At 33.4% G+C, this 16,508-nt stretch overlaps 2 protein-coding genes across 2 annotated transcripts; one reads left to right on the plus strand and one right to left on the minus strand.

The window, feature by feature from the left end:
- Nucleotides 1-5,615: 5,615 nt before the first annotated feature.
- Nucleotides 5,616-10,858, plus strand: LOC21388050 (ABC transporter C family member 8; the record flags this gene model as incomplete). The annotated part of the gene is made up of 11 exons (XM_024172408.1): nucleotides 5,616-7,217; nucleotides 7,308-7,628; nucleotides 7,714-7,800; nucleotides 7,895-8,515; nucleotides 8,610-8,774; nucleotides 8,854-9,148; nucleotides 9,249-9,463; nucleotides 9,571-9,876; nucleotides 10,005-10,068; nucleotides 10,202-10,441; nucleotides 10,528-10,858. Coding segments are annotated over 11 exons (4,020 nt in total), but the record flags the coding sequence as incomplete, so codon positions are not given.
- Nucleotides 10,859-12,513: 1,655 nt separating this feature from the next.
- On the minus strand, nucleotides 12,514-15,386 carry LOC21388051 (inorganic pyrophosphatase 1). Its single transcript, XM_010108377.2, has 4 exons — nucleotides 15,168-15,386; nucleotides 14,687-14,808; nucleotides 14,398-14,596; nucleotides 12,514-12,849 (listed from the first exon to the last, which is right to left on the minus strand). Exons 1-4 carry the CDS (start codon nucleotides 15,303-15,305, stop codon nucleotides 12,550-12,552), a joined length of 759 nt encoding a protein of 252 aa, XP_010106679.1. The 5' UTR covers nucleotides 15,306-15,386; the 3' UTR covers nucleotides 12,514-12,549.
- Nucleotides 15,387-16,508: the final 1,122 nt, after the last annotated feature.

Raw genomic sequence — 16,508 nt, forward strand, 5'->3', positions numbered from 1 at the left:
TTTTAGAGTACATGAATTGAATCTGGATATTTACCTATTATTTTTAAGTAAATAATTATATAAATTAAATGAATATTAATACAAAATAAATGTTAAAAATTAAAAGTTAAGGTAAGTTGGCACTGTGAAATTTTCTCCGCTCTTTTGTCAACGGGGAATGATTAGTGATTATGGGCTGGGCGCTGTGAAATTAGCTAGGGCCCTTTGGGCTATTTTTGAATACGGGCCAGCTAGAACTTCCTCACATGCAATACAATTAAGGGAGAAAGAGGAAAATAGATCAAGATATTTTAGATCAATTAAAATTAATAGATTAATAATTTATATAAGTTAATAAATAGACTAAATTATTATTTTTATTTATAAGTTGTCTAGTTATGAACCATAACTTAACAAGTTATTATCCACAATTCATGATTTTTATCCATAATTTGTCTGGTTATGAACCATAACTTGATAAGTTTGTCCATAACTTATTTGGTTATGAACCATAACTTGATAAGTTATGACCTATTAATTTTTATAACTAAAAATTGGCCTATACACTTTATTAGGCTTTTCATATTGACATATTTTCTACTATTTCCGTAGAATTAGGATAGGTGTTATGAAAACTGGTTGCCTCTATTTCAAAAAATACAAAAAGAAAAGAAAAGAAAAGAAAACTTGGTTGCCAAGTAACTCAGTTTATTTATTTATTATTTTTTTAAGAAGTGATTCAAATGGTAAGGCACTTATCTCTAGAATCTATGGTAGATTTGATTACCTTTGTGGTCTTTGGGTGTCAACCCGAATGGGATTGCACACGGAGAGTGACATGCGATCTATATCATACTAATCCCCGTATTCTATCATTAAAAACAATGTTTTCTATACACAAATATATGACATGTTTGTTTTCGGTATAATAATATAATATATTATATAAATTAATACAGATGATAAATTAATACAGTATATGTTATATTATTGAATACGACTTATTTTTAGCATATTGTATTATATTTATTTATAATAAATTAATAATTTATGTTAGAGTTGGATAAGATCAGGGGTCAGAGTCGGGCCAATATTGTCTATAATTATTGAAAAATTTAGGAGTACAATGCAAATTTTTTATTTTTTTAAAATTACATTTTGACCCTAAAATTTTTACAAAAGTATATTTTGACCCCAAAACATTTATAAAATTACACCTTGACCCCAATTTTTTTAAAAATTTAATTTTGACCCCAAATTTTTTTTAAAAATTATATTTTAACCCCAACATTTTTCAAATTTTACATTTTAACCCCAAAATTATTAATTTTTTATATTTTGATATCTTATACAATAAGTTATGATACCAAACACGTGTGTTATGATAATACAACATAATACAACACAATACAATACACCTTATATAATACAATACAATACAATACAAGCTACCAAATATGACCATACTTTCTTTGTGTTTTATTCATAGTATTACATTAATGTGGAGAACAAAAGAGGTAGGACAGGACGTTAAAGTCAAATCAACATAGTTTAAACTAATGTTGAAACCAACAAGGTTCAAACTCAAAGTTGTTGTGAATGATGAAAGTGATTAGGAAATATCGTCTCCGGCTGGAGCGAGATTAAATTCATACTTGTTATCATTTATACTTTTTAATTTTGCCAACCAAATTTGACCAGCACCTCGTAGCCCCAACACCACATATATTTATGACCATTTCCTTGGCTGCCAAGAAAAACGTGAATAAAATAAAGAGAGATAATAATGTACAATACTCTTGTGTGATGCTAATCACAGGGAAAATCTAATGATAGATCCAGTTGGATACTTCAACTTACTTATTTGCTCCGGAACAAATTGTATAATGTACACGATCAATTCATATATGTTGTCCCATTTTTATTAGATTATAATTGACAAAATTAAAATCCTTTTGATACAATTACATTTTGAACAAGTAAAAGCTTATAAAGATTTATTAATTGATAAGACCTTTCCCTCTTTCCCTTCTTTTCCTTCTCTCTTTTTAGTTATATAGAGTGAGAGGAGAATTCATTAGGGGTCCGTTTAGTTCGCTGATTTGAATTTTTAATTCGAGTTAAGATATCATTTTATGTGAAATTTTTTTACTGTAATAAAAAAGTTAGATGCGACTGCTTATTAGAGCTTTTTACCGTAACAAAACTCAAATTTTAAACTCAATTCGGTAAAATGAACGGAGATTTTTTCTTTTGGGGACATTTATGAGAATTCATAGACTTAGTGCTGCAAGTTCGGGCGGCGGACATGCCCGATGCCTGAAAAATTTCAGGCACAGCGGGCAGGCGCCATTCGCCGCCCTTCCGACCATTTTGGCCGGACTCGGGCTCAGGCAGCCCACCGGCGGTGGAGAAGTTGAGTTCGCCGATGCCCGAATTTTGCTCGAATTTTGAACCCAACGACTCTTTTTGCCCAACCCGACCGCCGCCCAAAATCTATCCAAATTTTGAACCCCAACCGCTATTTTTATTACTGTTGCCCGAATTTGCCCGAACCCGATCCTATTGCCCGAATTTTCCATAACCATTGGAACCGAATTTTTGGGAGAATTTTTTTTTTTCAAGCCAAAAAATTTCCTATAAATACTCCCATCCTCCAACCATTTTTCTCACCTAAAAACTCTCATATTCTCTTAATTTCTCTCAATCTCTCTTAAATCTCTCTTAATCTCTCTCAAATCTCTCTTAATCTCGCTTAACTTTCTTTCGATCTCTATTAATATTTCTCAAAGCGCTCTCAATTTTTCAAATATCTCTCAAGAAATTAGGCATTTTTGACTTGAGGTGACGTTTGATTCCTTTTAGGTTTACTAAGAAATGTCGTTGTCTCCGACTTAATTTAGATTCATAAAAATGCTTGTCGCATCCTTTTGTCTCTTCACCTTCACATGCCCAGTTGAAAGTTACTTTTTTATATTATTTGGCCTTCAAAATTGACAAATCCTTAGCCCCAACACCACATATATATTTATCATTGATTCATTTTTACCTAGCTGCGTACTCTAAAAACGACATAGATCCAATTGCATTTATACTACAGCTATAGATCCAATTGTATAAACATCTCTCTCTACATATATACACAAACATATACATAAATTTTGTGACTCAGCTGCGAGAGTGTCCCTCATTGAATAGGAAATGCACAATAAATTAAGGGTCCGTTTAGTTCGTTAATTTGAGTTGAGATGTGATTTTGTACGAGAATTTTTTACTGTAATAAAAAAATTAAATATGACTAATATAAATTAAATTTTAAATTCAAATCGATAAAATAAATAAAGCATAAATAATTGATGGATAGCTACATGAGGAGCTAGTTTTACATTAATTTCTTGAGAAGAATAATAAAGGTTTGATGATTAAAAAAAAAGGTTTTTTTTTTTATATATACCAATTAGGAAAATTCTACAGTAGAATAGGATATTTTTTGTTATGATTTGACCAGCTAATATTACAAGACGTGGACGACCAATAAACATATTCTACCATAGAAAAACTCATGTTGCGGCAGAAAAAAAGTAATTTTCTTTTGGCATATTACCTAAGACCGTGGCACAAGATCATGATTAATACTTTGATGGGTTCAACTTCGGGGCTTGAGTACTACTTGACATTCCTGCAACTGAAAATAATTATTTACCTACTGGTGACTTAATTACTAGTAATTATCTGCCCGGGTAATTAGTATATAATAATCATGATTATGTTCCCCTCGTATGTGGTGAATATATATATAGTGAAACGAATACTGGCAAATATGAAAACCGAACATATATTGCCAGCAATTTCGAGATTTTTTTTTCTCCCCTCGAGATTCCTTGATTGGCATTTCATGCAACATCATGAGGAATAGTTTATGTTCATGAACCAACGTATTCTTATTAGACACGGAATTTCTATGGTGAAGAACTGTCGTTTTATACACTGTCCGGTATCGTTGATTTTTTAGCGGTTGAATTTATAAATAAGAATAATTGTGTGGCGTGCTATTAATTTTAATGTACATATTTATAAATTAAACCGTTAAAAAGTTAATTTAATAATTAAAAAATAAGAAAAAAGTACATAATTTATTATAGATTTTTGCACGCATATTATTTATACCATTTTAAATAATTAAGTGTTATAATGACTTTTTATTTTCTCTTTATTAAATAAATGATAATTATTTATTTTTCAGTGATATAAATAATATTTTTATCATTTTGAGCGGTATTTTTGATTTTTTTTTCTTAAAACATAGTTCTTATTGATAGATAGAAAATTTCTATTAAAGGATCATATATATATATATATATATATATATATATATATAGACACACACACACTGATTGATTTGTATTAAACGATCGTATTTTGTAATAGGTTCCGGCAATGATTCTCGTTTAGTGAAACTGATAAATATATGATTCTACTTTTACTTGTACATCTTTTCCACCATGTGTAAAAATGAAATTGTTGATTCAGCAAAAAAAAAAAAAAAAAAAAAAAAAAAAAAAAAATTGTTGAACAAATCAACTAAGGTTTAAACTCGACCAGAACAAAAACGTTTAATGAAAAGTCATCTTTTGAGAACGTATTATTATGTCGCCACTCGAATAAAACAAAGTGAATTAATAAAGCATATTAAATGATGACAGAAAGGAGTACTTTTACTTTCATCATGTACATTAAGCCAAAATGAGCACAATTATAATATTATTTACCATATTTAAAAAACATGCGGTTGGGTCTGTGTGTAGAAATTAGAAATTACACTTCAAAACAATTGCCTATATATGTATTGTAAGCTAGCTTATATCATATGGAAAGCAAGAGTGGTGTGGATGTGCAGCGACTGGAGAGAAGCAAAAACTTGCCTTGGGCTATAAATTTGTTAGGCTGAGCGCAAATCACTAGGGCTGGAGTGACATACAATTAAGGTAGACGATCGTCCCGCTTGATTCTTTTTTTATATATTTTATATTTTTATATGTGAAATCTGATAAAATTTTCGGTTCTTGATTCTCTTAAAATTTCGAAATCTTATGTTTATCCCACTTCATAATATGTAAAATATATATCATGTCCATTTTATACATAGAATCTGATAAAATCACAGTTCGAAGTAAGGACACAACAAAAAGACATGAGTGGGTGAGCAAATGTTACGTGGAATATTAATGATGTGACACACAGATTTATATTGCAGAAATGCAGAGTTTGAGCCAAAAAGAATACTGCCTCCACCAAAGACGCTTCTTTACCAATGGCTTCCTTGGGGAGTTCACTTAATGGTTCGTACATATTGTATTCCTTTTAGTCTCTACTATCTCACACTTTTATTTCCCTATAGTGATAAACGAAGCTAAAATATATGTATGTATATACGCGCGCGCGCGCGTGTGTGTGTGTATATATATATGTATTTATTTTCTTAAATATATGTTTGTTTTCTTCATTTCTCTTTCTTTCAATCATTAAGTGGCAAGTTTTGTGATTCTTCCAATCATTGTGCAGGCATATTATCGTCTATTTGCGATGGAAAGTTTGATTTGGGATTCAAGGAATTATCATAGACATCATAAATCTGCTTTTCCTCTGTGTCTTCTGTCTGGTGGATATCCTCCTTTTCTTTGATTTCGGCAGTAAACGTCGAGAAACTGTTAAGAACAAGGAGCATTAAAGTCATTGACGTAGTTCAGTGGATAGTGAATTTTTTGATTCTGGTTTGTGCTTCTACGAACTTAAAAGAAATGGTTTCTAACCAGAGTCAAGATGACGGACTATTAGAACCTCTAGTGATAAAAAATGCTGAAAGAAGCAGAATAGAACTAGACCAAGCTGGTTTTCTTAGCAAATTAACATTTTCTTGGATTGGCCCTTTACTTAGCTTGGGATATTCAAAACCATTATCTCTAGAAGACATTCCTTCTTTGGATTCAGAAGACGAAGCCAACATAGCGTACCTCAAGTTCAAACAAGCATGGGATTCTCTCTTAAGAGAGAAGGATCATGGGGACAAGAAGAACTTGGTTCTTTGGGCAGTAATAAAAGTTTACATGAAAGAGAACATATCAATTGGAATTCTTGCACTTCTCAGGACAATCTGTGTGGTGGTTTCTCCCTTGATACTCTACGCTTTTGTGAACTATTCAAATAGGAATGAGGAAAATCTCAAACAAGGCCTTTCTATTTTAGGGTGCCTAGTCGTTTCCAAGTTGGGTGAATCCTTAAGTCAAAGACATTGGTTTTTCAAGTCAAGGAGGTGTGGATTGAGGATTAGATCGGGCTTAATGGTTGCGGTGTATGAAAAGCAGCTAAAGCTCTCTAGTTTGGGAAAGCGAAGACATTCAACTGGTGAGATTGTGAATTATGTGGCGGTTGATGCCTATAGAATGGGTGAATGTTCATGGTGGTTCCACACAATATGGTCTTGTGGAGTCCAACTTTTTCTAGCCATTGCCGTTCTCTTTAAGGTCATTGGATATGGTGCTCTTCTTGGTTTAGTTCCTCTCCTCATATGTGGACTTCTCAACGTGCCGTTTGCAAAATTACTCCAAAAGTGTCAATTTGGGTTCATGATTGCACAGGATGAGCGGCTCAGGGCGACTTCAGAGATCCTAAACAACATGAAGGTCATTAAACTCCAATCGTGGGAAGAGAAGTTCAAGAACTTGATCGAGTCCCACCGCGACAACGAGTTCAAGTGGCTGGCTGAGGCACAACTTAAGAAGGTGTATGGAACTCTGTTGTATTGGATTTCTCCAACCATCATATCTTCAGTTGTCTTCTTTGGATGCATTCTTCTTGGTAGTGCCCCACTAAATGCCAGCACCATTTTCTCTGTTCTAGCTACATTGAGAAGCTTGTCGGAGCCTGTCAGAATGATACCCGAGGCTCTTTCTGTAATGATCCAAATAAAGGTCTCCTTTGATCGGATCAACTCTCTTTTACTCGATGACGAACTTAAAAATGAAGGGAAAAGAAAGTACCCTTTGCCCATTTCAGAAAAGAGCTTGGAAATTCAAGGAGGGATTTTCAGTTGGGATCCTGAATTAACAATTCCAACTCTACGAGAGGTGAATCTGGAGATAGGATTGCGGCAAAAGATAGCAATTTGTGGGCCAGTTGGAGCAGGAAAGTCCACACTCTTGCATGCAATACTAGGAGAGATCCCCAAACTTTCTGGAGCTGTAAGTAAAGAAGGGACAACATCGGGTTATGTTTTGTTACTCACTAAATTTTTGTGTTTTTGACTTCTGTTTATTGATGATTGCAAACAGGTCAGTGTATATGGTTCCATTGCCTATGTTTCTCAGAATTCTTGGATACAAAGCGGGACACTTCGCGATAACATACTATATGGGAAGCCAATGGAGAAGGATACGTATGAGAAGGCTATAGAAGCTTGCGCCCTGGATAAGGACATTAACAGTTTTGATCATGGAGATCTTACAGAAATAGGCCAGAGAGGGATTAACATGAGTGGTGGTCAGAAGCAGAGAATTCAGCTTGCTAGAGCTATCTACAATGATGCTGATATCTATCTCCTTGATGACCCCTTTAGCGCAGTTGATGCACATACTGCTGCAATTCTCTTTAATGTAAGGAAGACAATTTTTTTTTTTTTTTGAGCACGAAACAATTGATTAATTTGTCTTAACATAAATCTTGTTGAATGATATTCAGGACTGTGTCATGGCTGTTCTGAGAAGTAAGACTGTAATCCTTGTGACTCATCAAGTAGAGTTTCTCTCTGAAGTTGATAAGATTCTGGTAAATTAGCATAACTTTACAGAGTGCTTATCAATAATCTTATGTGCGATTTGATGGTCAATGGGATTTGTTCTTACCGTTTCTCATTTTCTAGGTTATGGAAGGAGGAAAAATTACTCAATCAGGCAGCTATGAGGAATTATTGGAAGCTGGGACAGCATTTGAACAACTTGTGAATGCTCACAAAGATTCCATAACAACATTGGGCCCATCAAATGATGGAGGCCAAGGAGAACCTCAAACGGGAGGCACGGTTCGGTCGGAAGAGAGTCATGGTTCATACTCCATTAAACAAAGCAGTGAAGGGGAGATTTCTGCAACGGGCCTACCTGGAGTGCAGTTAACACAAGAAGAAGAAAAGGAAATTGGTGATGTGGGTTGGAAGCCATATTGGGATTACATATTTGTCCCTAAAGGGTCATTTCTTCTAGTTTTAGGCTTAATAACTCAGTTTGGATTTGTTGCATTCCAAGCTGCTGCAACTTATTGGTTAGCTTTAGCCATTCAAGTTCCTAGGATCACAAGTGGCATGTTGGTTGGGATTTACACTGCAATTTCTGCACTTAGTGCTGTCTTTGTGTATCTTAGATCATTTTTTGCAGCGCATCTTGGATTAAGAGCATCTAAAGCTTTCTTCTCTGGTTTCACCGAAGCCATCTTTAAAGCTCCCATGCTCTTCTTTGACTCGACTCCTGTTGGTCGAATCTTAACTAGAGTAAGTTTACTGACAAGTTTTGGTAAAAAAAAAAAAAAAAAAAGTACCCACATGAGGCATTTTGGAATTCATGGTTATTTTTAAACCTTTGCAGGCTTCATCAGATTTGAGTATTGTGGACTTTGATATACCCTTCTCTATTATCTTCGTAGCGGCGGCTGGTATTGAGTTTTTGATGACCGTTGTAATCATGGCTTCCGTCACATGGCAAGTTCTCATTGTGGCCATTTTCAGCGTGGTTGCTAGTAAATATGTTCAGGTACGTGAAAACTCTAGGTTTCAGTCTCTTCTTTATAAATAAGATTTTGGAACTAAAAGCTATTCAATGTAATCTGAAGGGCTACTATCTAGCTACTGCAAGGGAGATAATAAGAATCAATGGAACAACAAAAGCTCCTGTTACCAACTATGTATCCGAGACGGCACTTGGTGCGGTCACAATAAGAGCTTTTCGATCAGTCGATCAGTTTTTCCAGAATTATCTAAAGCTTGTGGACACCGACGCATCATTATTCTTCTTGTCTAATGCAGCCATTGAGTGGTTAGTTATAAGAATAGAAGCACTTCAGAATTTGACCCTTTTCACTGCAGCTTTTCTCCTAATCTTACTTCCAAAGAGTCAGGTGGCTCCAGGTACTTAAATGAATGTCCATCACTTATACGAGGAAACTAGTTTCAATAGTTTTAAATGATGATCATTATTTTTCTCAACTTTCGTTGATGCGCACAACAGGTCTTGTGGGGCTTTCTCTTTCCTATGCATTGTCACTAACAGGGACAGTTACTTTCATGACTCGTTGGTATTGCAACTTATCAAACTACATTGTATCAGTTGAAAGAATTAAACAGTTCATGCACATTCCACCAGAACCTCCATCTATCATTGAAGGAAATAGGCCGCCTCCTTCATGGCCCGCCAACGGTAGGATTGAGTTGCATTCTTTAAGGGTAAGATAATCAAGCTCATGGACATGAACTTTCTTCATTGCAATTGTTTTTGACCTCTTTAGTTAACCAAAAATCATTACAACTATATTTTGCTCTGGTTAATTCAGATTAAGTATCGTCCAAATGCTCCAACAGTTCTCAAGGGAATAACATGCATATTCAAAGAAGGGACTAGAGTAGGAGTCGTGGGAAGGACAGGAAGCGGAAAAACTACACTCATAAGTGCTTTGTTCCGTCTAGTAGAACCAACAAGTGGGCAAATTATTATAGATGGACTTGACATATGCTCTATTGGTTTGAAAGATCTGAGAATGAGCCTCAGTATCATCCCACAAGAGCCAACTCTTTTCCGGGGTAGTATTCGAACTAATTTGGACCCTCTTGGCCTTTACTCCGATGATGAAATATGGAGGGTGAGCCACAATACTCTCTAGCATCGGCTTCACTTTTTTTTGCCACATTTTGGCACAAACAAGTTTTAGTAAATTCTTTATCTTTACTAATATAGTATTTTAGAAATTCCTTGATTCTTTGTCTTTAGGCTCTAGAGAAGTGTCAGCTTAAAGCAACAGTCAGTAGCCTTCCCAATCTCTTAGATTCCTCTGGTGAGTTTACTTTATTCTGCTTAGCATTAACCTCTTTAGAAAAATGCAAGTTCAATCCTTGTTTAATGTCTTGATCGCCCATTTTGGTTCTCTAGATCATATTGGTTTGTGGTTGAAATTTCTGTCTCAACAGTGAGTGACGAAGGAGAAAATTGGAGTGCTGGGCAACGCCAACTCTTCTGCCTTGGCAGAGTCCTCCTTAAGAGAAACAGAATTCTAGTTCTAGATGAGGCCACCGCTTCCATCGATTCCGCGACAGACGCGATTCTCCAAAGAATCATCAGGGAAGAATTCTCAGAATGCACAGTCATAACCGTTGCTCATAGAGTTCCTACTGTTATTGACAGTGACATGGTCATGGTGCTCTCTTATGGTCAGTTTTCTTTCGCAGCCATCATTCGTTTCGCAGTTTAAAAGCCGCTTACTAAAAGTGTGACCGGAGTTTTCTTGTCTTTGCAGGGAAGCTAGTGGAACATGACGAGCCTTCAAAGCTTATTGATGCCAACTCCTATTTCGCCAAGCTTGTAGCAGAATACTGGTCAAGCTGCAGAAGAAACCCATAAAACAACAAAAATAATAGCAATCATAAGTCATAGCTTCTCCATGATAATAAATTGAAGCTGTACTAGAATATTCTAATTTCATTTTGCCATGATCCTGCCTCGTTTGGTATTATCCATATACATAAATTCTTGGAGAGTAAAATGGACCATATGTTGTTAATAAGACAAGAAACTAAGGGGTTGTTTTTTGCATTTTTGAGTTAAGATAATTTGAGTGATGATTTTGAGTTGAGTTTGAGTTATAACTTGAGTTTAAGTTGTAACTTGAGTTTGTGTTTGGATGTATACATTTGAGCTATGATTTAAATTGAGAATCTTTTTGAGTTTGAGTGGGTCAAAACTTAAATTTGTATTTAGATGGTATTTTAATAAAAACTCAATGGTGATGAAAAATTTTAATAGGGTATATGAGTGGGGTTTTATTCGTCTTTTCATTGTGAATACATAGAAAAAAATCATCTCAATCAGAATTAAAATAAAAAAATTATGACATTTTTAAGAATAGAAAAAATACTGTTTATTAATTTGAGTTCGAGTTTATGAACTCGAGTTGAAGGGAAAACTTAAACTCAAGTTTAGCCCCAAACTCGAGTTCAAATTCGAGTTCAAACTTAAATTTTACAAAAGAACATGAACTTGAATAAAGTTGTAACTCAAATTCAAATTTTTTTTGAGTTTGTTACAAAATAACTACCCCTAAGGGACCTGCTAAGGATTCTCTAGTAAGTTTGTCACTTTTATGGCGATAAATATCTTGAAGTCAATTCAAGAAATATTTTTGTCGTGTTTGGAATTGTTCTTATTTTTATTTTTCACGTTTTTTGAAATAAATAAATAAAAATGATTTTAAAACGGCGTTTGACATAGTTAAAAAGAAAAAATGAAAATGAAAACGATTTTTTAGTTTAGTGTAAAATGAGAGAGAAATGAAAAGTCATTTTTCATTTTTTATTTTTATTTTCTCCTCTTTCGAGCATAGAGAGAGACATTAATGAGTTTTTTTATACTGAAAATAATCTCTTAATAAAACTACCAAACGCTTTTTAAAAATAATTTTTATCTGAGATTGAAAACGTCTTAATTTCCATTTTCATATAAAAAATAAAATTATTTTAGAACGAGTTCCAAACGCGCCATTTGTCATTAGCATTCCAAGTTTCCAAATTCAAACCTTTTCCACTTTGCTTTTGAATCAAGTTTAATTTGGATGCAAGACTCGATTTGCATGCGCTCGATCTTTTTTTTTTATCAAAATCGAGTTCAATGTGCAAAATGCTTCCTTAACATGTCAAAATCAAAAGGTTTAATTAGCCTCATTACAACAAGCTTTCATCAGTCTTGAAAACTTCCCTTTTAGTATAAACCCAATATTGTACAATTATTTAAACAGACAATGACCTTAAAGTGGGACTACAGAGTATTAAACTCTGAACTCATCCTAAAATGAAGATAAAAAATATCATTTTAACCGCTTCACAGCCAGCTCATTGGTGTTATATTTTAGGAGAAAATCGTTGAATACTTAATCTTAGAATATATGGGTCTAAATTTGTACCATTTAATATTGGTTAAGACTGTTTTGACTAATGTAGTTATTTGATTAAAAATGATATTCATCAAAGATAAAAGTGTAAAAGTTCAGACTCGTACATTTTAAAAGGTATTTGTCTCATTTTTTCGTATTTTAGTGATGTACTAATAAACATCTAACTGCTTAAGTTTTAGGAAACATTGGTAAACTAAATACGGAATATTCACTCATACCATAGACCAATTAAAACTAGTGCATTCATATAGTTCAAGACAAAATTATGGAAACAACAATAGCAACGACAACCAAAAAGGGGCTTTGTTTGCCAAACAAAGCAAAACATGTGTACTTCAGTAAGCTTGCAAAAAGCGCACAAACGGTTGGCAACTAGTTGTCAAATCGTGTAATGATCAAAGAAGCGTTTTCCTCGATGAAAATTGTGTCAATTAGGCTTAGCAGAGTCTTCTCAAGCTCTTCCCCATCGGTCCACGCTTGGATATTGGCCTTAATAAGTTGTGGGTTCTTAGAAATTAATTCCCATACTGGGAAATTCTTTCTTGGCATCACAAAATCTCTCCCTTTGAGCTTTAAACTTGGGCAGTAATCCCCAACGCCGTCACCAAGGTAAATGAACCTTTTGTTTCCCTCAGCTGCCATAGAAGCTCTGATTCTTTCTAAAATCAGACCCTATAGTAAATTGGGACATCATTATATTAATTAACTGATTAAAAAAGTTTGAATAAAAAATAATGGAATACGATTTTATTTCATTAATTTAATTAAGTTAGGTCAGCAATTAAAGCAAAAATCTTTTGAGTAGGGATGAGCTTTTTATCTATAGGTGTGGGTACTTGACCCTAATAGAGTGGGTATGAGACTTTATTAAGTGAGGGCAGAATGGGTACATGAGTATTTATATTATCTTCCGAATTAGGGGTGGGGGTGGAGAAAACAACCCTGCCCACCCCGACCCCATATACATATACCTAATTTAAGAACCATTACTTATATATATATATATATATACACACATATTTCATGTTATTTCTTATTACAAACTTTAAGTTTTGTGAACTGTGGTGCTTAAGAAGAATAACAAACAATGAAGTTAGTGTGGAGACTGGAAATGGAATAAATAAATTAAAAGAATAATGCATTATTCTCCTGCGTTTCTAATGTTTTACTCTGAAGACTTCAATTTATTAGTTAGTTTGCATTTTCTTTTAAGATTTTGGTTTGTTTTTATGAGATATTAATGCTATGTTGTTGAATTTTTTATTTAATTTAATACAATTCACTTTTAGAATTAATAGGTACGGCCGGAACAGAAAAAGCCTCATGCAATGGAATCATTAAGGGGATGTTTGGTGGATGAATTCGTTTTCTGATTTGAATCATGATTCATGATTCGTTATAATATTTTCTCTCATAAAAAATTCACGTAAATTAAAAATGATTCAAATCACATGATTTAAATTATCCAACCAAACGTCCTCTAACACTGACCCGCCTTAAAAATGTAAGAGGTACGAAACTGGTGTAGAGGCAAAAGTAAAAATGAGTGCGTGAGTGGGGAAACCATATCTGATCCTCTTCCACCCAATAATTATCCCTAATAATTGCGACGGCTGCATTTAGCAGTGGTCCTTATTTCAAGTAATCGGAAGTCAAAGAAGGGCTACTGGAAGTCAAAGCTTTTTATCGAGTGATCATTACCTTTTTTTTAATTTAGATTCTGCTCTTTTTGTTTAAAATTAAATTTTATTACAGAAAATTTTTTTTAAAAGTGATCATATTTAATTTTTTCATTACAATAAAAAATTTTCACATAAAATTATATTTTAATTCAAATTTAAAATTCAAATCAATAAATTAAATAGGCCTTAAAAACTTATATATCAGAATTAGTTTAAAAAAATACATGATTCAACTACATTTTCGCATCCTCTTGACCAATAGATAAAGGGTGGGCTTCTGTCCGCAAATTGTTTAACCCAATTAACAAAATCATGTGACTTTAGTTAATACATCGATACTTACATAAGCTCGAGAAGCGTTTGATATGCAGTAAGTAATCAGTATATGGAGTAATATAACTCTAATTTCATTTGGATTTTTTTTTTTTTTGAGTAATATAACTCTAATTTCATTTGGATTTTTTTATTTTTTATTTTATTTTTTTTTTGGAAAAGAGAGCAGAACTAATATATGAACATAATAAATCGAAATACATACCTTGCACATGTTTGGAGGGCAGAGGTTCCAGCCAAGGGGACACTTGTTGACATGAAAAGGGAAAATCCTAAGCCTTCCTTCTTCATCAACGAAGCTTGGATTAGTGTAGATCTCGGTAAAGCATTCCATCAGCCCAAGATGCTCCAAAATCGTCTCAATGAAAAAGGCGTTTGCATCACTAACAATTCTTAAATCGCACCTGTTAAAGAATGTATGTATAAATCACCACAAAATTAGTTGTACGTATATATCATATTCAACATTACCAGATGATAATGGGTATACATACCCGAGAGCATGAGCAGCTTTAATGGCAGCAACAACTCTTGGATGTATAGGAGTCTGTTTTAGGACCTCCACAATGTCTTCAATGGTTTTTCCTTGTTCATGAAGCTCCTTCATCATCCTATTCTGAAAAATTCATCACCAAAAGATCAGTTTCGCCATATATATATATATATCTGTGTGTGTGTGTGCGCGCGCGCACATTATAGTATTGTTTGTTATTTTCTTTCTTTTTACGTACGCCTCAATGTACATGAAAGCAATTAAAGGAAAAAAAAAAACACAAACAAATCACGCTTAATTTATTTTTCATCCTGTACTCGTGCTTATGTTTTTTATCTTGTAAGGAATTAAGTCCAATACGTTATTTCATTATTTTCTCTCTTTTTTACACCAAAACATTTCATGACCAAACTCAAGAAAACATATATATGAAAGACTTCAAGACGTATTAGAAACAAGAAAGAGGTAGCTAGCTAGCTTACCATGAGAGAGTTCCATGTCATGGTTGGAAGAAGTTGGTTGAATAGATCCGTGGCGCCCAACTCGTCGACGACCAAGTTTTCGCAGTCGCATTCGATGATGGTCTTGTCGAAGTCAAAGACCACTACGATTCTGTCCATGATCTTTTGTTTTTGTTTTTTTTTTTTCTTTTTTGCCAAATTAACCGCGGAATTTCGCACACAAATATTTAATAAGAGAACAAGAAAAATTCTGTCCATGATCTTTTGTTTTTTTGTTTTTTTTTGCGAAATTAACCGCGGAATTTCGCACACAAATATTTAATAAGAGAACAAGAAAGTTGCTCAAATATTTCTAGGGCACTGAGACTTCAGATATATTGGTGTTTATATATATAGGGCACTGAAAATACTAAAAGTATAATAACTAGAATTCTTGTTTCTGTTTTTGAGTAGGATTCTAATGCTACAAGAGTTATATCTGGAGACTAAACGGAAGAAAGTATTGAGACGCTTATGCATGCTATACGTCCTACGTTATTGATTATAACAGAAAGTGTGAAGTGGAATCGTGACATCGTGTTTAAGTTAAGAACGACAAATAAATTATGAGCTATATACATATATATTTACTAAAAGGATATGCCGTTTTATTACATATGACATAAAAAAAAAAAAAAAACAACAACTTGTTGTACAATTACGATGTTGTTTTCACAATGACACGACAAGAACTGCTGTAAAACGACATCAAATTCTATTCGACATAGGAAATATCGTTTGCTTATCCTTGAAGACAACACATTTCAAAATAAAAAAGGAAATAAAATTTTAAGTTAAATCGACAAGTATTTTATTTTATTTTATTTTTATAAAATTAAAATGCAAAATTCTATCCTAATAATTAGAGGGTCGTTCCTTACTTCCTTTACATAAAATAGAGCAAAGGACAACTAAATTAAATGCACCCCCAAAATTTTAACTTAAATCAACAAGTGTTTTATTTCTTAAAATGCAAGATTCTATCCTAATAATTAGAGGGTCGTTCCATTATATAAAATAGAGCAAAGGTCAACTAAATAATTAAATGCACCCCCTTTATGTTTACAGCAAAGCCCAATAGACTTTAAGTGCTAAAAGTCCCAAATGACTTTAAATGCTAAAAGTAACTTTTAGTTCTTTCCTATTTGAACCAAGCTATGCACCCGTGTAATAATTTTGGAAGATTGATTCCGTATTAAACAGGTGGCTTGCTTAGAAGTAAAGTTTATTAATTATAGCAAGGAGGAAAAAGTATTTAAAAGAATTACATAAAAAAATAATATAAATTATATAGGAGTTTTTCATTTAAAAAAAAAAAAAAAA

Source organism: Morus notabilis, unplaced genomic scaffold (assembly GCF_000414095.1).
Source record: "Morus notabilis unplaced genomic scaffold, ASM41409v2 Scaffold719, whole genome shotgun sequence".
NCBI classification, from domain to species: Eukaryota; Viridiplantae; Streptophyta; class Magnoliopsida; order Rosales; family Moraceae; genus Morus; species Morus notabilis.